Consider the following 23283-nt stretch of genomic DNA (forward strand, 5'->3'; position numbering starts at 1 on the left):
AATCATACATTTCCAAACTCTGGACTAATATCTGGGATGGAATGTGTAGGCTGTGACCTTGATGGGTGCACACTTGGGGTCTCTTGGGGATAATTTTAAGGGTGTTCATTTGTGTTTTAAATACTCTTCCTAATAAAAATTATGTTTCTAATTTTCCTTCTACTAAGAATGACCACGAGATCACAGATTTGCAGCTGGAATGGTCCTTTGAAGCCATCCAGTCCCATCTCCTCATTTCATAGATATGGAAACTGAGACCCAGAGAGTTGAAATGACTTTTTCAAGACTATGGATGATGAGCATCAGAAGCAGGATTCAAAGTTGAGTGAGCCAGACTCCAAACCTTGGACTCTATAATGTCATGTCACCCAGTACTTTCAGGATTTTTGGTTTCATTTATGCAGGCACTTCCTCCTCCAGTACCCATGATATCCTTCATCACTCGGAATGATTTTCAAAACAATGGATTAGGATGAAAATTTTATTACTCTGAAAATGCAGTCATGACTTTTTTAGGTCCAGTTAGACTCTTCTTTGGTCAATAGATATAGAACAAAAACATATTTCAGTAGAATGGTAGGATGGTCAGAGTCAATGAATGGTTGTTAACAGTTGTTCAATGTCAGTATGGTAGGAGGTTTTTACTGGAGCACCCCAGGAATGAGTACTTAACTCTTCTGCTAAATATTTCTATCAATGACCTAAATAAAGGCATAGCTGGCATCCTCATCAAAATGGCAAATGACACAAAGTTGGGTTGGGGATGGACCCCTCTGTGGGCAAAGTTGGGATCCCAAAGGATCTAGACAGACTAGAGTGCTTGATTCAATCTTTTTTTTTTAAGCAATTGGGGTTAAGTAACTTGCTCAAGGTTACACAGCCAGTTATTTCTGAGTGTGGTGCTGAGTGTCTGAGCCCGGGATTCAATTTCCAGGTCATCCCGACACTGGAGCCGGTGCTCTTACTTGCTGAGCCACCTGGCCACCCCTTATTCAATCTAATAAAATGCAGTTCATTAGAGAGAAATGTAAAAGCTTTGCACTTGGGTACAAAAATAAATTGTTATAAGAATAAGATAGGGCCGCCATTGTTACATAGCAATCCTGAAAAGATTTGGATTTTAAGACATTTTACAAGCTCAGTATGAGTCAGCAGTGTACATGGTAACCAAGCATGCAATGGGATTTTTGGTGTTATTATTGTCCTTGTTCCTTCTTCATTCCTGAAGAGGACCAATGACGTCATGTCTTGTGGTATCTTGACTTGCGTGTGAATTGGGTGGCATTAACACAGGACAGAGCTTCCAGCAATGGGAGGAGATAGTAGCATTGTTCTCTACCCTTATCTGTTCTTGTCTAGATACTTGTGCTTGGTTCTAGGTGCCCAGATTTGAGAAGAACATTGGTAAGTAGAAGATTGTCCAAAAGAGGGTGACTAGGTTAATGAAGGGCCTTGAGTCCCTAATGTATGAGGATCAGCCAAATGACATGATCATGGTTAGGCTGGAGAAGACTCCAGGGGAACATAACTGCTGTCTTTATGCACTTGAAGGACTGTCACTTTAAGAAGAATTACATGTATTCACTTGGGCCCATGAAGGTTGAACCAGGAGCAATGGGAGGAAGGTGCAAAGAAGGAAATTTAAGCCTGATGTCAGGAAAAAGCTTGTTTGGCTCAGGGTCTGGGTAATGAGGGACAGGGTCACAGTCTTAAGAACTGTTTAATATAGCTTTCTCATTTTACTGACAAGGTACCTAAAGCCCACTGAAGGCAGAGTGGAGGGGGATAACTGAAGTGATGGCATACGGAAGTATAATGGCAGAGCTGGGACAAGTCCTCAAGTCCCTGATTCCTAGGTCAGTAGTCTTTCCATCAAGTGATGCCCATTGAGTGCTTGGGTTTGGGATCAAGAAACCTGACTTGAATTCCCAGCTATGACGCTTCCTAGTTATGTGACCATGGGCATTGGACTTTTTGGAGTATAGAACCACGGAGATTCCTCCCCACTCTCAAAACCTGTGATTACATAATGTCACTTTCCTACTCCAGGCCTCAGTTTCCTTATCTGTAAAATAAGCATAATAACACATCGCATGACTACCTCAGGTAGCTGTGAGGTAGCTAAGCTGTAAGCTTTTGAACCCTGAGGGAATGCAAATAGTGGGTATTACAGAGTAGTTCTTTCTGCTTGACTGGCTCTTTTGCCAACATATCAGAGAAAGATATGTTCAAGTTGAGGAGGCCCCACCTCCCTACAAGGTTCATTCTGGCCAAACCTTGGTTGTGTCTCCTCACTAATCTTCAGTCACTAAAAGTTAGACTGTGATTCCTGGGTTCACAGTAAAGCTAAGTTAACTCATTTCACAAGGACCCTCACTGTAGCAGGACCTTCCTTTCATTCTTCTAAGATCAACTCTGATTGAGTCATCCTTGTTTGGCCTTGGGCAAGGAACTTGTCCAGGGACTTGAACTAAAAGGCTTCCAAAGTTCCTTCCAGCCGTGGATCTATGATCCCATGGTTCTAGCTTGGTTCCTGCACTAGCTGTTCCAGACCTTCTCCTCTTTCCTCCAGCGCCATGGTCCCCCCTCACCAACTTCCCCCAGCAGATCATCTCCTGGGCTACTTTACCGAGAACATTAGAGTAGAACCTCCTTGAGGGCAGCGGCTGCTTTTTCTTCGTATCCAATTGCTTACTACAGTGGCTGGGACAGAGTAAATGCTTAATGATTAATGATTGATTTATCGGCTGTTATTGAATTAACCATAAAGCCATCTGCTCTGAGATCTCCCCGCCTACAAACTCTATATTTTCACCCATTCTTTCCTCCTTTGCTCAAGGCTCTCAGAGAGAGGGGGTCCTTCTTCTTATCAAGTTAAATCCTTCTACTTATTCAACCCTTGATCTAATCAAGGGGCGGGGCATGGAGAGATATGGAATAAGAGGAAGTCATGATCAGATAAAGCCATATTGGAGTTTCTGATGAAGGAAGTACAATATTTGTGAACAATGGTGAGTGCTCTGTGTCTGAGGAGCAGAGGAGAAGCTCATAACATTTGAGTAGATTGAGGAAATGGGAGGGCAGGGACTTAAGTGAATACCAACATGCTTGGTGAAGGCCCCTACTGTTTGAGACTAGGAGTTGGGAAGAAGAGGAATTTGGTGAGTCAGGTGCTGCACTCCAGGAGAAAGAAGGAAAGATGAGCTGTGGGCCAACAGATAGTAGCACCATTATCTGTGGAGGTAAAAAATTGTAAGAGTGAACTTGAAAAGAGGAGACTCTTCTGCGTGGTGGGAAGGAAGAGAGTCAGGAAGTGGTCATGACCATCATTCTTCCTGTCATCTGGGTCCCATCCTGCTCATTATCCCTTCTTCCCTTTTCCCCACACTCCTCCCCATTTCCCAATCGATTCTCCAGGCTTCTCATTGCTGCCTCCAAAGCAGTTTTCACAACTCTTACCTTCTCTGAATTCACTTGGCTCCCACTTTAGGTTATCCTCCCTCCTCTTCTTCCAAGGACTACTATAGTAAATTCCTAATTGATTTTCCACACCTCTCAGCCTCTTGTCTTTTCTCACCAAAAATCATTCCTCACAGGACTGTAGATTTAGAATTAAGAGGCCTCTGAGGGGACACTTAGGTTTTATCTCGTCCAACCTCCTCTTTTTACAAATGAGGAAACTGAGACCTAGGGAGGACTAGGGACTTACCCAAGGTCACAAAGTAAATGGTAGAATTGGGATTTGAAATAAAGTCCTCAGAATGCAAATTTAATCCTCTTTCCCTTAGTCACTACAAAAATTACCCTCCTAGGGTATTAGTATGGCCTGACCATGTTCTTGATGAAAACCCTTCAGCCTGTAGTGTAAAAGACAAGGGGAGTGAGTGAGTGCCTTAAAGAATTAGGTTGGTCACTTGTGTATTTTGAATGACCAAAAATAATAATGTCACATATCTATGGCAGTTTTAAGATTTTCCAATGAGGAGGCTGAAACTCAGAAATCTCAAATTATTTAACTATGGCCACACAGCATACATGTAGCAAAACCCAGACTTCCCCAGATCTCCTGACTCCACGGGCAGTGTTCTTTCTACACTGCCCATCCAATTGTCATCTTTGCTCTCTTTTCCTTCTTACCAAAGTACTGAGGTGACTGCAGTCACCAAAGCCAGCAGAGAGGAATAATAGCCTCTAATTCAAAGAAAGAGGAAGAGGGATGATGACAATAGCTAACTCCCTGGTGCTGCCTGCCATCCACTCACCATGATGGTTCTCAGAGAGATGAAGTCATTGAGCCCAATGTCTGAAGTTATTACTTCCTCTATCATTTCTCAGATGATATGAAGGGCTCTGCTTTCCCAGACAGGACCTAGAGTTGGAAAGAGCTTCTACTGAACGGGCTGCTCCAGAGGAGAAGACAAGATGGAGAGAGGGAGAATCTCTGAAGATATGACCCCAGGAAACATGCTGCCTAAGGCTGAAAAGGGTAAGGTATTGGGGTAGAGCTGGAGACTCAACTGGGGTCCTTGGGTTGGAGGGTGGAGAGGATTAGTCTCCAGAAAACCAGAATCAGAGATTTAGATCTGCAAAGGGCTGTCTCCATAGGGCCATCTAAACCTCTCATTTTACAGATGAAGAAAGTGAGGCCCAGAGAGGTTAATTGACTTTTCCAGAGGCACACAGCTAGTAAGTGGTTGGGTTAGAATCCAGAACAAAGTGGTTCTACAATTTGCCCTGTCTCTGGCATTTATATAGAGAATTTTTTTGCACCTTGTCTCCTCTATTATAATATGAGCTCCTTGACGGCAGGGACTCCTGTCTTTCTTAGTATTGCCAGCAATTATCTCAGTGCCTGACACACAGTAGGCACTTAATAAATGTTTGTTGACCTGACTTGGCTCAAACTCCAAGTTCAGGGCTCTATACTAAGTTACATCAAGGTTGACGTTTGGGTCCCTCATCAGTGACACCATCAATCAATGGTGAATGAAGTCTGATTCAGGAGCCAGAGGTAAGGAGGAATACAAGGGGACAATGCAGACTAAAGTCTAGCAATTTGTCATGAAGAGGTTCACTAGTCTCCCTGCCCTTCCTCTATCCCACATGCCACCACCTTTCACCTCCTCTCCCTCAGTAAGACACTATTTAGTACTAAGCACCACAATGTAGGAAGGTCACTAATAAGGTAGAGAGTGTCCAGAGAAGGGCATCCAAGGTGCTTAACGGTCTTGAGTCCATGTCATTGAAAGATCAGCTGACAGAACTGGCCATAGGGTTTGAACTGGCCTCTCAAGATGGCCAGAACTTCAATGGGCAACAATGGAAAAAGAGGTGATTTGGGGCATAAGAAAATCCTAAGTGAAGGCAGTGAGACAGGAGACTGCCCTATGGATACAGGAAAGGAGTTAGGGTGGGGGCAAAGAATGGTCAACTTAATTTGGATAATAGGATGCACTGAGGGAAGTAATTTGGGATGACCAGAAAATGAGGGTGGTGATAGATTGCAATAGGCCTTGAATGCCGCATGGATTTAACCTTGAGAACAGAAGGAAAGGATATAGATAGACTGATGGAAGGGCTGCAGGTGACTGTTGTCTCATGCACAGATTAGATACCAATATAAAGAGGAAATGAAATATAATCATAATAGTAGTTACATTTATGTTGCATTTAAGGTTTGCCAAGCATTATACTTTATCTCATTAGATGAATAACTTCTGAGAAGACCTTATCCTGGGCCTATGTTAGGAATACTGTGAGGAAGTGGAAAGAGCTTTAGATTTGGACTCAGAGACCTGGGTCCAAATCTCATCTATGACCCTTGTTGTCTCTTTGACTTTGGCCAAGATGCTTCACGTATCTGGGGCTCAGTATCCACATCAGCCAAATGAGGCTGGTTTATTTTGTCTCTTTGAGACCTAAAGTTATGATGTCATCGTCAGGACATCCAGGTGATGGAGATGCTGAGTGGGATCTGTCTTTGGAAGCCACAGCCCCCTGACCCTGCTAATGACTCTTTTTTTCTCTTTCCCTTTTCCAGTCATCAGGAAGCAAAGAATTATTCAAGCTGCCCTGGTAGTCTTGCTTCTTGTTCTGGCTGCAGCCCTTAAAGCTGTGGTCATTCTGTGTAAGTTCTCACCCTAGCACCATGGTCTTCAGGGCTCTAAACCTTAAACTTCTTTCTCTGCTCAGAGAGAACACCAGAGCAAGTCCTGGTAGGGAGCAGAGTCTGGAGAAATGTGGGGGTGGTGTATGATTGGGGCTCCACAGACAATACCTCTGCTCATTTTCCTGAGATGAAAAAACCAGATGCATATGGAATTTTAATAGATCAGTCCCTTATTAAATATCTACTTTGTGCCAGGAATAATGCCAGGCATGGTGTATACAAAGTTAAAAACTGAGAATCCTTACCCTCAAGGGGCTGACATTTCATCAGGAGAAACATGTACTTATTAATGTACCCCAAACATACACAAAGTAACTTTGAATTGTGTGTGGAAGCCCCAAGTCTGGGAGGAGGAATCATAAAAGGCCCCCTGTAGGATATGATAGCCCTTGAGTTGAATCTTTGAAGGAGCTAAGGATTCTGCGAAGAGGGTCTACATTCCAGGCACAGAGGATGGCCCATACAAAGTCATTGAGATGGGAAATGCCAAGTGATGTGAGAGGGACAACAGGAAGGTCAGTTTGGCTGAACAGGACCTGGGAACTGACCAACAGTCCAAGGATCCCATAGGATGTCAGAAACCCCAGCCTGGAGAGGCAGTGTGGCAGAGCAGGGAGAGTCTGCCTTCAGAAAGATCTGTCTTCAAATGCTGCCTCTAAAACCCACCAGCCTCACAGAATTGGAACCCAGGCCCTCTGATTCCATCTTTCCATTTTTCTCCTGTGTCATGCTGTTTCTCTTATCTGTTTATATATGCTTTTCTCCCAATAGAGAGTAAAACGCGTGGTTACAGGTCCTCATTTGAAGGGTATAGTTGTCAGGCTAACAGTTTATACTGCTTTCTCCTTTCTATTGCTTTGTCTCTCAGTTTTCAAGCAGCCAACAGAGTACTCTTACAACAATTCTCTCGGTCTTTTAAATCTGGAAATGATGTCATGGTCTCTCTCATGATACTTTTTGGAGTTTAAATTGCATAAAAGGTTATTAGTATATATAAAATAGCTCAGAGCCTCCAGTTAAAAACATTATGACCTTTTAGAGAGAGGTTTGTATTGAAGAAAATTCAGGGATCCTCTGAACTTGTCCTTTTGAGTTACCTCACACCATTGGACCCAGCGTATGCAGGAAGCCCTGAATATGTCAGCGACTAAGAACTCACTTCCCCCTCCCCTCAAAGTGATATAACTTGCTGCTTGCATCCCAAACTGGACTTCCTGTATGTCCTTGGGAGGCAGGACAGGTGCCAGTCAGACTGGGAAACTGCTTGTGCAGCTGGGACCCTTGTAGAGAAGCAGATCATTCCCATCTTCACAGTCTAGCAAGTGCCAAGGGAAAAGAGTGCACTTTTTGCTGCTATCTTGATCGCCCCCTTCAGGAGGGGTTCTTTCCTTTTCTTACCTTCACTGAATCTTCCCCTTTCTCATGCCATGCCCTTTTAGGTGGAGATTTGTTTTTTTTCCTCCTTTCTTTATCCTACAGTTATAAATAGGCAAACTTCTGTATGGATTGTGAACTTTTTGGGTTCCACATGGATGTTCTTTTCTCTTTTAATAAACCTAGTTTTCATGTAAGTTTCATGAAGTTGTGATTCCCTGTTGACAGCATCTCTTCCTTAATTTAAATGAACGGTTATCTCTAGCTAGACTCTGTCCTCTCTATGACTGAGGAAAAGCTCAGGTTGCCAGAAACAGAGGTAGAGAAATGGGAGGAGCATGTTCCAGTGTCTGTTAAGGGACAGGCACTGGGAGTGGAAGTTGGGGGAAGAGAAGACCTTTTCTGGAAACTTCCTTTAGTCCTTACAAAGATCGGTACAAGTACCTTTAGCCTAAGGCTTCTGATACACAATGCCTCAATGGCCCTCCTTGATGTCTACCTACTGGGCTCCAACTTAACCCTATTTTTTCATTCTCTTTTTATACCTTGTCTCTCTGACACCACTTCTTGGTCATTCCATTCCTGGAATCCTCCTTGTTCCTTTGCCTCTGTCTCTTAAAGTTTGTGTCTTTTGAAGAACTTAGGAGATTAATTCAATTTACCATTTTAGTCAAAAATCTTCAAATCATTCTTAGGACCCAAATGAAAGCTCCAGGATGTCAGTCAGTTCCCAAATCTCTACTCCAGGGGCTTCTCAATGCTTACTGAGTTGGAAAAAGCCTCTCCATGAGGCTTCCCTCTTCCTAATGCCATGACCCTGTGATTCTAGATCTTCAAGGGAAAAATGAGCAACTTGAGAAGGCCAAGGTCTCCAATGCAACTCTGAAACAGCAAAACCGTGAGTGCCCTCCCCTCCCCCACACCCTTTGCTCTGACCCCCATCTCCTATCTAGTCCCTTCATCATTTAAGCTTCCATCTTGCATGGAGAGGTATCCAAGGTGCAGGCATCCTGCTTCTCCTCTGCTAGGTTCTTCACTGTCCCTCTTCCTGGCTACTTCAGAAAAAGGGAAGGAGAAAAAGGACCTCATCCCTAACCCAACAAATGGTCTCCCCCTTGGATACACCTTGACCTAAGTAGACTTCTGTTCAGACAGCAATAGTCTAACTCTTGCTCACACTGATCCTTCAGGGTCAAGAGATAGAGCTGAACCCTGCTCAGCTCTGGTTTCTCCCTCTACTCATTTTTACTCCTCTTTCTTCCCAAGAAACCATTTGTCACAGTATCAAAAGGCATAGTGTTTTCCATGGTGGAAATCTCTACTACTTTTCCTGTGGCAGCATGTCCTGGAATGATGCTGAGAAGTCCTGTGTGTCAAGGGGCTCCCACCTGACCTCAGTGACCTCTCTGGATGAACAGGTCGGTACTTTCCTTGGCGGCCCTAAAAGTGGGAGGTAGAGATCTCATTCAATTGGGTGTCCATGGGCAGCTCACTTTACTTCTCTAAAAGTCTACGAGGAACCCAGACAGTCTCACACACAATTAAGCTTATTTATAACACAAAGAGAGATGAGTCATTCATGGCTAGGAAGGTGGTTCTGTCCCACTGTCCTCTGTGCTATTTGGACTGTTTGTGGAGTATTGATTTCAATTCTGAGCACAAAAAGGGCATTGGTAAGCTGGGCCATGAACAGAAATGTGAGGGACTTGGAGTCCATGGCAGATAAGAATTGGTTATAGGAAATGGAAATGTTTGACCTGGAGAAGATTTGGGGGACGTGCAGGCTTCCTGAAAATATTTAAAAGGCTGTTAGAGGAAGAGGGATTTACTTGGTTCTGCTCAACTCCCAAAGGAGAGAATCAGCACCCATATACCATAGTTGCCCAAAGGTATGCAATGGGGTCCTGGCTAATGGGAAGCCCATCCTGCACACATGGAAGAGACTGGGGGTATGCATCCAGAAGTTTATAATGATGTGTAACTGGAGGACCACAATCAACAATTTGGAGCATGTTTTAACATTCTGTCATTGGGTCTTCTTTTTTGAGTGTTTACTTTGCCATATCTGGGGGAGGGGGCACATTCTCTCAGTGATGCTCTATCACTGTAAGCCATGGACCACCACCTCTATCAAGAAAGAGAATTATGACCTACAAAAGGCCAGTGCTGGTTTTAAGCAGACTATATCATATTGCACTGATGACATTCATTGGAAGAGGCAGGTGATAGGAAAAGGACATGGGCAGATCAGATTTAGAGTTCAAGAAGACTGCAGAAAACACGTCATTTAAACTCTTTATTTGACAAATAAGGAAACTGAAGCCCAAAGGGGGAAGGGACTTACAGCACATTAGTCACCACATAGATCTCATGCTCATACTGAAGTGTTCTCTTCCATGGCCAGGAACACTGAAATGTCTCTGTCCAACAATTACCTCTTGTGCTTTCATTCTCTTGATCCTATTCTTCATCCTTACTAGAAGGCTCTTTCTCTTCATTCTCAGATGAAGTTCTCCCAGGCTATTACCAATGAATAAGTCAATAAACTTTTTGTGCCTCAGTTTCTTCATTTTTATACATTAGTTTCCTCATGTGTAAAATGATAGGATTGGGCTCAATAATCTCTTAGCTCCTTTTAAGCTCTAGGTATCTGATTTCATGAATCTCTCCCCACTGCTCTGGCTTTATATGCTTCCTTTTCCTATGAGTTCAACTATATATTGAGTTCAATTTTACATCTTTGGCTACTTGAGAATCCCTTGTCCTCTCCCATACTGCTCCTTGTGCCTTCCCAATCCCCAAGCCTGGATGACCTCCACCACCCACATCCTCAACTCTTACTCATAAGCTCTTGAACAGTGCTAGGGCAAGGAATTTGCCTTTGCTGACTGGGTTCACTATATTTATACTACTTGATGCCAAAGGACTCTTCACTGTACCAAGGAAATATTTTTATTCTCCTTTAACTGATTTGCTCTCTCACGTGAAGAGTAAACCCCCTTTTTGTGCACTGGGCTTCCCGGTGGCACAGTGGATAGACCATCAGGCCTGTGGTCAGGAATATCTGAGTTCCAATCCAGCCTCCAACTCTTACTAGTTGTGTGTCACTGGACAAGTCACAACTTGTGTCTCACTTTCCTCAACTGTAAAATATGAATAAAAACTATACTTGTCTACTAGGGTTGTTGGGAGGATCAAATAACATAATATTTATAAAGTACTTATCACAATGACTGACACATAGTAGACCCTATGAGTCAAATGCTATTATTACTATTATTATCAATCCTATTCCATTCCATCTTCTGCAGCAGAATGTCCCCTCTATCATTCCCACTGTATAACTAATCTTCATTCTCTCATTCATCTGGAACTGCTCTCTCCAAAGGTCCCAACGACCTCTTAGTTGCCAAATCCAATGGCCTTTTATCATTCTCACTCTTGTTGATATCTCTAAAGTCTTTGGCTTTTCCACTTTTCCAATGAACACTCTTTTCTCCCAAGGGTTTCCTGACGTTGCTTGAATCTTCTCATTCTCTTTCTTCCTGTCTGAACAATGTCTTTTGCTTCATCTTCATTCTGTTCTCATCTTCTAACTTAGTTTGTCCCAGGATTTGTTTAAAGCCCTCTTCTTTCTTGATTTCATTTAATGAGCTCATGAGCTCTTGTAAATTTTATTGTCATCTTGATGCTGATGGTTTTCAGTTCTAATTAGCCAATCATAACCTCTCTTCTGACCTTGTCTCACATCTTCAACTGTCTTGAACTGGATGTCCCATGAGCATCTTAATCCCAACATATCCATAACTGAGTTCATCTTTTCTCCAAAACTCTCTCTACTTTCAAACTTTCTCTGTTACTGACAAGAACACCACCATACTCTCAATCACCCAGGCTCACAACCCAAGAATGATCCTTGGCTTTCCACTCCCTCTCATCCCATACATCCAATGTATTCACCCTTTTGCCACATCTCCCTTCTCCTCTGACACTGTCAACTTCCTCATAAAGGCTTTTTTCCCACATCACCCCTGGACTATTTCATTAGCTTGCTAGTTAATTTCCCTGCCTCCAGTCTTTCCTCACTTCACTCCATTCTTCACTCAGTCACCGAAGGGATCCTACTAATGTGTAACTCTGATCACGTAGCCCCACCTCACCACAAGAAACTCTAGGGGCTCCCAATTACTTCCAGATAAAATATGAAAATTTCTATTTGATTTCTAAAGTCCTTCAAAATTTAGCTCCTTCATACTTTGTCTTCTCATACTTTACTATCCTTCATGTGCTCAACATTTCTGTGCCACAGAACTCCTTAATGTTCCTTCCACAAAAACTCCTTTGTCCTGATTCTATACATTTTCCTTGCCTTTCCCCATTCCTGAAATGTTCTTGTCTCACCTCCTGGCTTCCCAGACTTTGCTCAAGTTTCAGTTAAAAGCCCACTTTCTGCAAGTCTCCCTTAATGTTAGTCCTTTCCCTCTGAGAATTTCTCCAAATTATCTGGTATATGTCTTGTTTGTACTTAAGTGCTAGCTTGTTGTTTCTTCAATTAGAATGTGAGTTCCTTGAGGGTAGGGACTGATTTTGCCTTCACTTGTATGTACAGTATTTACCACAATGCCTGGTATATAGTAAAGTTATTAATAAATACTTTTTGACTGACTCTCCCTTGCAAGCTCCACAGTGGTATTCCAAACTTTCTCTTTTATCTTCTGGCTTTCTACACTAATCCTTGCCCTCTCCTTTACAAAAAGAGAGTGGATAATGTATTGAGAATATGAAAGGCTTTTCCCCTAAGGCTCCTCTTCTTCATTTTTGACATATAACTATCCCTTAGTATTATTCTCCTTCACACTAGTTTCCCATGAAGAGATGGCCTTCCTCTTCACTGTGGCCAAGCTCTCTACATGTAATCTTCGTTCTATTGTCTCTTACTGCTCTGACAGATTGTCCTTACAATAACCCCTTTGCTCTCTAATATTCAATCTTATCTTCTCATACTTTCCCTATTGTCTAAAAACATGCCCATATTTCCTTCCCTTTAGTTCTTTTTAAAATTGATCTTTTATTTATTTATTTTTAGTTTTCAACATTCATATCCACAAGATTTTGAGTTACAAAATTTCTCCCTGTCTTTCCCCTACCCCCACCCCAGTTTGTGAGCCTATTGAATATACCTCCCCCCAATCTGCTCTCCCTTATATTTTCTCTCATCTCTCCCACAGCTTTCTAGTAGGGCAAGATGGATTTTTATACCCCAGTGCCTGTATATCTTATTTCCCAGTTGCATGTGAAAAAACATTTTCTTAACATTTGTTTTTAAAACTTTGATTTCCAGATTCTTTCCCTTCTTCCCTCCTCACTCACCTCCACTGTGAAGACAAACAATTTAATATTGGTTGTACATGTGTAGTTACGCAAAACATTTCCATTGTAGTTATATTGTGAAAGACTAGCTATTTTTCCTTCCATCCTATCCCACCTCCCACTTACTCTCTTTTGTACTTTGATCCTGTCCCTTTTCGAAAGTGTGTGCTTCTAACTACCCTCGCCGCCAATCTGCCCTCCCTTCTATCATCCATCCCCCCTCTTATCCCCTTCCCCATTACTTTCCTGTAGGGTAAGATACCCAATTGAATGTGTATGTTATTCCCTCCTTAAGTCAAATTCAAACAAAGATAGTAAGTTTGACCCATTCACTTTCACCTTCCTGCTCTTCCCCTCCATTGTAACAGTTTTCTCTTGCCTCTTTTATATGAGATAATTTACCCTATTCTGTATCTCCCTTTCTCCTTCTCCCATTATGTTCCTCTTTCACCTTTTGATTTTATATTTTAGATATCATCCCCTCCTATTCAGCTGATCCTGTGCCCTCTGTCTATGCACACACACATACACACACTCACATACATATTTATACACACATACACCCTCCTATACATACATACATATATATGTATATATGTGTGTGTGTGTATATATATCTATATCTATATATATATATTCCTTTCAACTATCCTCATATGGAGAAAAGTCTCGTGAGTTACAATTATTGTTTTTCCATGTAGAAATGTAAATAGTTCAACTTTAATAAGTTCCTTATGATTTCTTTTTTCTGCTTACCTTCTCATGCTTCTCTTGCTTCTTGTGTTTGAAATTCAAAATTTTATGGTCAGCTCAGGTTTTTCCATTAAGTATGCTTGAAAGTCCTCTATTTCATTGAATGACCATATTTCCCCCTGAAGCATTATACTCGGTTTTGCTGGGTAGGTGATTCTTGATTTTAATCCTAGATCCTTTTACCTCTGGAATATCATATTCACACTCTTCAACCCTTAATGTAGAAGCTGCTAGATCTTGTCTTATTCTGATTGTATTTCCATAATATGCAAAATGTTTCTTCCTGACAGCTTGTAATATTTTCTCCTTGACCTGAGAACTCTGGAATTTGGCTATGATATTCCTAGGATTTTTATTTTTGCTATCTTTTTCAAGAGGTGATCACTGAATTCTTTCTATTTCTACTTTGCCCTCTGGTTCTCGAATATCAGGGCAATTTTCCTTGAGAATTTCTTGAAGGATTATTTCTAGGCTCTTTTTTTGGTCATGGCTTTCAGGTAGTCCAATGATTTTTAAAATTATCTCTCCTGGATCTATTTTCCAGGTCAGTAGTTTTTCCAATGAGATATTTCACATTGCCTTCTATTTTTCATTTGTTTGGATCTGTTTTATAGTTTCTTGATTTCTCATAAATTCATTAGCTTCCAATTGCTCTAATCTAATTTTGAAAGAATTATTGAGTGAGTTTTTGAAATTCCGTTTCAATCTGGGCAATTCAGCTTTTTAAGGCATTCTTCTCCTCATTGACTTTTTGGGCCTCTTTTGCCATTTGAGTTAGTCTATTTTTTTTCTTTTTTTGTATATATACACACATATATATATATTTGAATATTTGATTTTAAAACTTTGAATTCCAGATTCATTCCCTTCCTCCCTTGTCACCCACCCTTACTGGGAAGATAAGCCATTCAGTATAAGTTGTACATGTGTGGCTAATGCAAAACAATAATGTAGTAGATATATTGCAAAAGACTGACTATATTTCCCTCCCTCCTATACAATCTCCCACCTATTCTATTCTCTACTTTGATCTTGTCCCTTTTCAAAAGTGGGTGCTTCCAACTTCCCTCCCCCCCCCCCCAGCCTCCCCTCCCTTCCATCATCCCCCCTCTCATCCCCTTTCCCCCCTACTCTCCTGTAGGGTGAGCTACCCTATTTAGTGTGTATTTCATTCCCTCCTCAAGCCAAATTCAATGGGAATCAGGTTGACCCATTCCCTTTAGCCTTCCTATTATTCCCCTCCATTGTAACCATTTTCCCTTGCCTCTTCTATATGAGATAGTTTACCCTATTCTATCTCTCCCCATCTCCTCTCATTATATTGCTCTCACCTCTTAGTTTCACCTTTTAAGTATCATCCCTTCCTGTTAAATTGGTCCTGTGCCCTCTATCTATGTATACCTCTAAACATATATACACACATTCACATATGTATTCATATGCCCATATACCCTCATATATAGACATACATATTTCTATTCCCTTCAACTACTGAGAAAAGTTTGTTACAATTATTGTTTTTCCATGTAGGAATGTTAATAGTTCAACTTTGATAAGTTCCTTATGATTTCTTTTCCCTGTTTACCTTCTCATGCTTCTCTTGCTTCTTGTATCTGAATGTCAAATTTTCTATTCTACTCTGGTTTTTTCAGCAGGAATGCTTAAAAGTCCTCTATTCCATTGAATGACACTATTTTCACCTGAAACATGATACTTGGCTTTGCTGGGTAGGTGACTCTTGGTTTTAATCCCAGCTCCTTTGACCTCCGGAATATCATATTACAAGCCCTTCGATCCCTCAGTGTAGAAGCTGCCAGATCCTGGGTTATCTTGATCATGTTTCCACAATATTCAAATTGTTTCTTCCTGGCTGCTTGTAATATTCTCTCCTTAATCTGGGAATTCTGGAACCTGGCTATAATATTCCTAAGAGTTTTCTTTTTGGGATCTTTTTTCAGGAGTTGATTGGTGGATTCTTTCAACCTCTATTTTGCCCTCTGGTTCTAAAACATCAGGGCAGTTTTCCTTGAGAACTTCCTGGAGGATGATTTCTAGGTTCTTACTTTGATCATGGCTTTCAGGTAGTCCAACAATTTTTAAATTATCTCTCCTGGATCTATTTTCCAGGTCAGTGGTTTTTCCCATAAGATAATTCACATTGCCTTCTATTCTTTCATTTGTTTGGATCTGTTTAACAGCATCTTGATTTCTCATAAAATCATTAGCTTCCATTTGCTCCAGGAATGATTCTCTTCAGTGAGCTTTTGAGATTCTTTTTCCATCTGGCAAATTTGGCTTTTTAAGGCATTCTTCTCCTCATTGCCTTTTTGAGCCTCTTTTGCCATTTGAGTTAGTCTATTTTTTAAGGTATGATTTTCCTCAATCTGGCTGTTGACTCTCATTTCATAATTTTCTTGCATTGTTCTCATTTCTCTTCGCAATTTTTCTTCCACTTCTGTTATCTGCTTCTTAAGGTCCTCTATGGCCTGTAACCAGCTCATATTTTCCATTGAAGCTTTTGGTGCAGGAATTCTGACTTCACTGTCTTCCTCCTGTTCCATTCTTTGCTCCTTTTTGTCCCCAAAATAGGAGTCTACTGTTGGAATTTTCTGTCTACTTTGTTTCCTTTGCCTGGTCATGTCGCCCCTCAGTCACTTGACCCCTGGGCTTTTTGCCACAGTAGGACTCTGCCACCAGACAGGGGAGCTTTCGTCCCAAATGCTGGGGTTTTCTCAGCTGCTGGAGGTATTAGATGGGTGCCCTCTCTGAAGTCTCCACATGCTCTGACAAGCTGGATACACACCCCAGGACCTCTACTCTAGACTGCAATCCAGATCCAAGAAAGTTAAAGCAAGAGTGATTACCCCTCAGAGTAGTGCTTGGTCCCCCTACACCCTGCAGGCCAGGAGCTGAAGCTACCACATGGCTCTGGTTGGCTGTGCTGGGATCTCAGTGGCTTCTCACCTCAGGGACAAAAGCCATGCAGTCCCACTTACTGGGTCCCAAAGTCCAGATTGCACTGACCTCTCACTTTGTCCTTCACATCTATGTGTTGATATATCTAGAAACGGCCACAGCTGCTGCTGATCTGGAGTCCCTCCAGCTGGCGGCTGGTCAGGCCCTCCCTCGGGCTAAAACCTTGGCATGGGGCTAGGCTCGGCTCCCAGAGCATTGTGCTGGCCAATTTCTGCCGGCCTGCCGGGCTGTCCTCAGCGGGAGGTTAGCTTCTCTGTGTCACTTCGTGGGTTCTGCCTAGTCTATTTTTTAAGGTGTTATTTTCTTCAGTGTATTTTTGGTTCTCCTTTAGCCAGTTATTGACTATCTTTTCATGATTTTCTTGCATCATTCTCATTTCTCTCTCCAATTTTTTCCTCCACTTCTCTTATTTAATTTTCTAAACCCTTCTTGAGCTTCTCCATGTCCTGTAAACAGTTCATATTTTTCTTGGAGGCTTTTGATGCAGGAGTTCTGACTTTGATGTCTTCCTCTAGCTCCATGCCTTGATCCTTTTTGTCCCCCAAAAGGGATTCTATGGTTTGATTTGCTTCCTCTGCTTGCTCATACTTGACTTTTGAGCTCTCTGCCATGGTAGAACTCTGCTTTCAGAGTGGAGCGAGCTACGTCCCAAATTGCTGGGGTTTTTGCAGTTTCCAGAGCTATGAGGAGGACACCCTCTCTACAGCCATCACAAGCTCTGGCACACTGGCCACACACCCCAGGACCACCACCCAAGACTGTGACCCAGATCCAAGCAGATCAAAGCAAGAGCAATTACCCTCTGAATGGTCTCTTGGTCCCTCTAGGATCTTCAAGCAGGAGCTCCAGAGGTAGCCACATGGCAGCAGCTGCCATGCTGCTGCCACCTTTCACCCCAGGGGTAGGGGCTGGACCAAGCTCTTCTGTTACCCAGTTCTAACAGAGTTGCCCCCTGATTTACTTTCTTTTTGATGTTTATTAGTTGAGAATTCTGGAAACTGCCATAGCTGTTAGTGATTCACTCTCCTGAAGTCTGCTCTGGCTGGTCTGTGCCACTAGTTGGGCTGCCCTGGATCTGGGACAGCATGGCTCATGCCGGACTGCTCAGCCCCTGGCCCTGTGTGATAGACCCTTCCCGTAGGGTTGCCAGACTGCTTTCAATGGGAGATTTGTTTCTCTCTGTCACTTTGTGGGTTCTGTGGCTCTAAGATTTGTTTAGAGTCATATTTTACAGGTATTGGAGGTGGTTGGTGTGGAAGCTTAAGCAGGTTCCTTCTTTTACTCCACCATCTTAGCTCTACTCCCTTCAGTCTTAAAAATACTTTTCATTGGTAGTACTATTTCTTTAGCTATGGTTCTTTCATCATCAAACTCAAAGAAAAATGCTGTCTTTAGTTGACATTTCTGCCTGCTCTTTCCCTATTTAGTCTCCCCCTTTAGTCTGGTCCACCTAATCATCCAATTGCTTTCTCCAAAGTTGCCCGAGTCTATGACTTGCCAAGTCTAGCAGCCCTTTCTCTTCGTCATTCTTGTCTTCTCTCTAGGTCTTAACACTTTTGTCCATCCCTTTCTCTTCTATACTCTCTCTACTCCTTGAGTTTTCATGATACTGCTCACTTTGGGGTTTCATCCTAGTTGTTTCACTGTAACAGTTGATTTAGATGGACCATTTTCAGTGCTTCTCAAAGTCAACTTGTTTAAAATAGAACTCATTGTATTTTGCCTTAATCTTTCCCCTTTTCCAAACTGATAAATGCAAGTTCCTTGAGAATAGGACAATTATGTTTTTGTGTTTGCACAGCCATATCCCAGTGAGGGACTGGTTCTTAGGCACCTAGTCAATCACTAAAAATTTATTAAGCACCTACTATGTACTGGACACTGCTAAGCACTGGAATCTTAGTAAATACTATTGGATTGAAAGAATGTCAGCCCATTGAAGGCAGAGATTCATTTTGGTCTCTAGAGACCTGTACAATGAATCACAAGTTTACAGATAAAAATCATCTGATCATAATAAGTGCTTAATAAATGCTTCTCTATTGATTGCTCAAGGTCACACAGCTACACAGCATTGGAGGTGGTATCTGAACCCAAGACTTCTGATTTCTAAAGCCAGTGCTCTTTCCAGTGTGCCACACCACCTCTTTTAATGAGTCAGGGATAACAGATAAATAGCTCAAAGGCTCATACCCACAGCATGAAATGGGGCGTCAAGAATGGCTTCCAACAAGATGGGGGGCAGCTGTCCATGGGGCTTATGATGCCACATATATGAGAATATTACAGGATGAGAGGGCTTGGAGGCCTCATAGTCTGCCCCAATAGAAATTGCTATTCAATTGACATAGGGCAGTTGAGAATCTTTGTGAGGGAGTTGAGGAAGCTTGGAGAGGTCCTCCTGCTCCAGATGGGGCTTGATTTCCAGGTCTGAGCTTCCCATGTATCCTAAAGGACCTGTATCAAATTTTACTTCTCCAAAGCCAGCAGCAGTTTCTGCCCAATCTGTTCACACATATGACTCAGACCCACTATGCCATTACAGAAGGGCCAGAAAATTGTAGGCTATCAAAATTTCAAGGGGCCTTAGAGATCATCTCATTTTGCAGCTGAGGAAAGTGAGGGGGAGTATTTTTCTCTCATTTCCATAGGTAGTGCACCTAGATGAGAGTCAGAGGCAGGTGGTATAGTAGATATAGTGCTGTGCTTGGTTTCAGGAAAACTTGGATTCAGATGCTTGATATGACACTAGCAAGGTTAATAATGGATAAGGCATTTAATTCTTCTGAGCTATATAATTAACTCATTTGTACAATGTAATGATACTACCTGTAGACCTGATTTAATGAATGAATATAATGTCTGTAAATCTTTGTATAACGATATAGTGTCTGTAAAGTGCTTTGTATACCTTAATGCGCATAACAATTGTTAGATATTATCACTTTTCCCATGAGGTCTTCCAGATATACCCCTTCTCAGCCCCTGCTCTGGGGACCAGTCAGTCTCCTTTACTTCCCTTTCCACTCCCAGATGACCCTTCCCTAGCCTTTTATTGTTCAGTAATTTTTCAGACATGTCTGACTCTTTGTGATCCCATTAGGGTTTTTCTTAGTAAGGATACTGGATTGTTTTGCTATTTCTTCTCCTGCTCATTTGGCAGATGAGGAAATAGAGGTAGACAGGGTGCAGTGATTTGTCCAGGGTCACACAGCTAGTAAGGGTCTGAGGACAGATTTGAATTCATGTAGACTCATCTTCCTGACTCCAGGGCTGACATTCTCTCCACTGAACCATGTAGATGCCTTTTCCTAGGCTAGAGAATGTGAGCCCTTCAAAGGATGCAGCCCCCTTCTTCTCAGTCCCCAAGGACCTCCTCTATATGGGAAACAGCCTTTTTCCTCCATGTCTCTGGGTCAGAGTGGGAGGAAGGACAGAGCTCGGACCTTTTGGCCAGAGTTCCATGGATCTAACCCTATGGTTTGCCTCTCAGTCCTGGGCTTTGCTAGTACCTAGGACAGCTCCACAAATTCTCTGGGATCTCTGTCTTACAAGAGTCTGTTTGACCTTACATAAAGTAGACCTCTCTGCAAACTGCTGCAAGCAGCAGAGCTAAGCCTCAGCCCCTCTGCCTCCAGGAAACATGGAGAAATAGCCAAGTTTTCACACACACACACACACACACACACACACACACACACGCTGAGAAAAAAAACATATCTACCATTTTATGCTAGCACATCTACACATATAAATATGCCTAGGCAAACATTTGTTTTTTGAATGGATGTTTATTAAGAGCTTACTTCTTTGCCAGAAGTGCTAGGCACTGGGTTGTGGGGAGTAGTTCTAGTTGAAAAGGAGGCAGTCTTTTCTTTAAAAGAAGCCTGAATTATATTAGAATATTCTGTTGTGGCACAGTGGAAACGGAGATGGCCTGGGAGTTACGAAGCTTCATCTTCAAGACCCTGGGCAAATCACTTAACTTTTCAGTACCCCAAGAAACCTTGCAATTCCGTAAGATCTGAAGGAGGTGCTGACCCACATGTGTGGAGGTACTTTTCACATCTGGGAGTTATCTAGACAATAAAAGTGTAGACCCTTTGGCTGTATTCTTTTTGTCTTTGTCAAGTTTCTAGCACAGTGTCTTGCATGTGGCAGGAACTTGATAAATGTGTATTGATTAATTTATTAATATGAATATATACATATACACATACAGGTACATGTATGTACACATGTAAAACATTAGGATACACATAGAGAAAGTATACCCGGGCATCATTCTTTCAGAGTGAGGTTGGCTCTATTGCCCCTTCTGGCTTCTACGGGTAGCTTTCTGGGGATGAGGCACATCTTTTATAATGAGATTAAGTCATTCTTTCATTCTGGCATGTGCTACAGGGATGCCTACTCTAATGGAACTCTTAAAAACATGCACACAAGGGGTACATTCATGAATAGATTTAGACATATGCCTCCTTAAAACCTTTCTCTTCTCACTCCATAGGAATTTATTTATAAAAAAGATGCTAATGCCACATTTTGGATCGGACTCACTAACCAGAAGAGCTCCAACTGGATCTGGACAGATGGGAGCCCATTCAATGAGACTCAAAGCAAGATGTGAGTGAGTCCAGTCTGCCCTCCCTCTTCTGGGACTTTCTTTGGCAAACATACTCTTGTAGACTCTGGAGACTCTGGGACCTCTCCCCAGAGGAAGCCCAAGCCCAAGGCCAAGTCAGAGCAAGGCAGTTACCCGATTATCCAACCCTGTGCATGTCTCTGCCTTCTGTGAGCACATGCACAATGTCTGCACATGAATGTGTATGTGCCCTTTCTGTGATCTATGATCTCAGCAAGCACAGAGGTGGAGGTGAAACCTGGGCCCTGGCCTTAGTGGAGCAGTGAAGGGGCTCTGAGGGGTCTTGGGAGTATGGGTGGGATGTGGAGCTGTTAGGATTGTATCTAGAAGGGTTTAGAGCAGTGGTGTCAAACTCAAGTAGTAATGTATCCCTAGGGCAGCCCTTTGATGTTGAAAAACAGAAATTAACATTATCTATATTTGATTGTGTTTTTATTTATTTTGTCAAACAATTCCCAAGTGTATTTTAATACAGTTCTGGCCATACTCTGGGGAGTTGCTGCTACATGCTGCTCATGGGCTGTGGGTTTGACACCTCTGTTTTAGAGCAATAGAGAGAGTGTCTCTAGAGGCCTGTTTCCTCCTGGGCCTTGGTTGTGGGGTGGGCCAGAATGGGGAAGTTTTAGAAGGAAGGCCTCCCATAGCCTATGAGGCTGGTGCTCAACACAGAGAAAGGAGTTTCCTGTCAATCCTTGGTAGACACCTGGGAATGAAATAATTTGTATTATTCTTTCTTCCTCCAGGTTTTGGGCACCTGGGCAGCCAAATAATTGGGAACACAATGAGCATTGTGTTGTTTCCTGGACGGTTAATCACAAATCATGGATGGATAAGGACTGCCAGAAACATTTCAAGTTCATTTGTAAGAGAAAATGTCAATCACCTAGGCTGTGCTCATGGCCCACGGGCTCTTCTGACCACCATACTTTAAACAAAGTGGATAGACCAGCCAACAAATCAGCCAGTTCTTATTAAGTGCTTCCTACATACCAGGAACTGTACAAATATCCTTCTACCTGCCACCCACACCAGCTCCTGGGCTTCATTTTTCCAATTTAAAGTTTTCCCAAAGGATTCTAGAACAATTTGTAGAGGCCTGATCAACTGAGCCAAGTGATGCCCCCACCCTATTGGACAGATATAGACCATCCTCTCCAGATCATCATACGTTACTGCATTCATATCATGGTACATGGCACTCTCCATTCACTGGAAAACAGGTTGACTTTTTCCTCCATCATGACATTCCATCTCTTGACTTTAAGCACTTTTGATGACTGGCCATTCTCATGCCTCTTTTCTAGCTCCTCCTCTCCATGTCCTGGCTTCTCTGGCTCCCTTCAAGGCTCAGCTAAAGGCCCACTCTACGAGAAGTCTTCCTTAACCTTCATGCCTTCCCTCTGAGATTAACCTTAGTGTTTCCTGTATGTTTCCTGCTTGTACATAGCTACTTATATGCTGTCTCCCCCATAAGACTATGAACTTCTTGAGGTCATATACACACACACATATGTCTATGTAGATTTATAGATATCGATATTGCATATACATGGTCTTGGGACATCCCTAAGGACAAGTTAATATCCTTCTCTTGTTCTTGTATACTTAATATGCTTTGTGCTGTTGCACAGATTGAAAAATCCTCCTTTTTTTAATTTAATAAAAGCGTTTGGATGTGAGCTCCCTTCAGTTTTTGCCTTTATGTTGCCCAGGAGGTAGCACTGTGCTGAGCACAGAGTAGGTGATTCTTAAAGGTCTGCAAATGCCCAATCCTTCATGGGCTCTTTGTTAATTGATCAAAGCAACCTCTGCTCTTTTCTTGACCCTTTATCAGTGAGGTCATGCCAATCTCTCAGCAGAAGTTCCTCCTGCATCCTGGTCTGAAGCCCAGTCAGTGATGCTAACCCAGGATGTCACCATGACTGATACTCTGTTCCTTGCCCCTGAGAGCCCTGGGTGTGAGGGAAAGGAAAGGAGAGGAAAGGGAGGGGAGAGG

The 23283-nt window shown here is 42.4% G+C and overlaps 1 protein-coding gene across 2 annotated transcripts; it reads left to right on the plus strand.

Moving 5' to 3' along the window:
- The first annotated feature begins 4260 nt into the window (after positions 1-4260).
- On the plus strand, positions 4261-22966 carry LOC138146191 (C-type lectin domain family 4 member K-like). 2 transcript variants are annotated; one of them, XM_069067904.1, is made up of 6 exons: positions 4261-4486; positions 6041-6127; positions 8373-8441; positions 8810-8961; positions 21153-21268; positions 22031-22966. In XM_069067904.1, the coding sequence occupies exons 1-6, from the start codon at positions 4423-4425 to the stop codon at positions 22260-22262; spliced, it is 720 nt and encodes a 239-aa protein (XP_068924005.1). In that variant the 5' UTR covers positions 4261-4422; the 3' UTR covers positions 22263-22966. The 2 variants fall into 2 exon arrangements, with proteins under 2 accessions (XP_068924005.1, XP_068924015.1); XM_069067914.1 differs by lacking the exon at positions 6041-6127.
- The last annotated feature ends 317 nt before the right edge of the window (positions 22967-23283 follow it).

Source organism: Petaurus breviceps, unplaced genomic scaffold (assembly GCF_028583685.1).
Source record: "Petaurus breviceps papuanus isolate PSGF00001 unplaced genomic scaffold, PetGlider_PUasm1.0 139, whole genome shotgun sequence".
NCBI lineage: Eukaryota > Metazoa > Chordata > Mammalia > Diprotodontia > Petauridae > Petaurus > Petaurus breviceps.

What these genes read in the sequence shown, in the direction of transcription:
- LOC138146191 (XM_069067904.1), top strand. Translation starts at nt 4,423, where the DNA reads ATGGAGAGAGGGAGAATCTCTGAAGATATGACCCCAGGAAACATGCTG. An exon ending in GCTGCCTAAGGCTGAAAAGG is followed by an intron (nt 4,487 to 6,040) that starts GTAAGGTATTGG and finishes TCCCTTTTCCAG; the next exon opens with TCATCAGGAAGCAAAGAATT. An exon ending in AATGAGACTCAAAGCAAGAT is followed by an intron (nt 21,269 to 22,030) that starts GTGAGTGAGTCC and finishes TTCTTCCTCCAG; the next exon opens with GTTTTGGGCACCTGGGCAGC.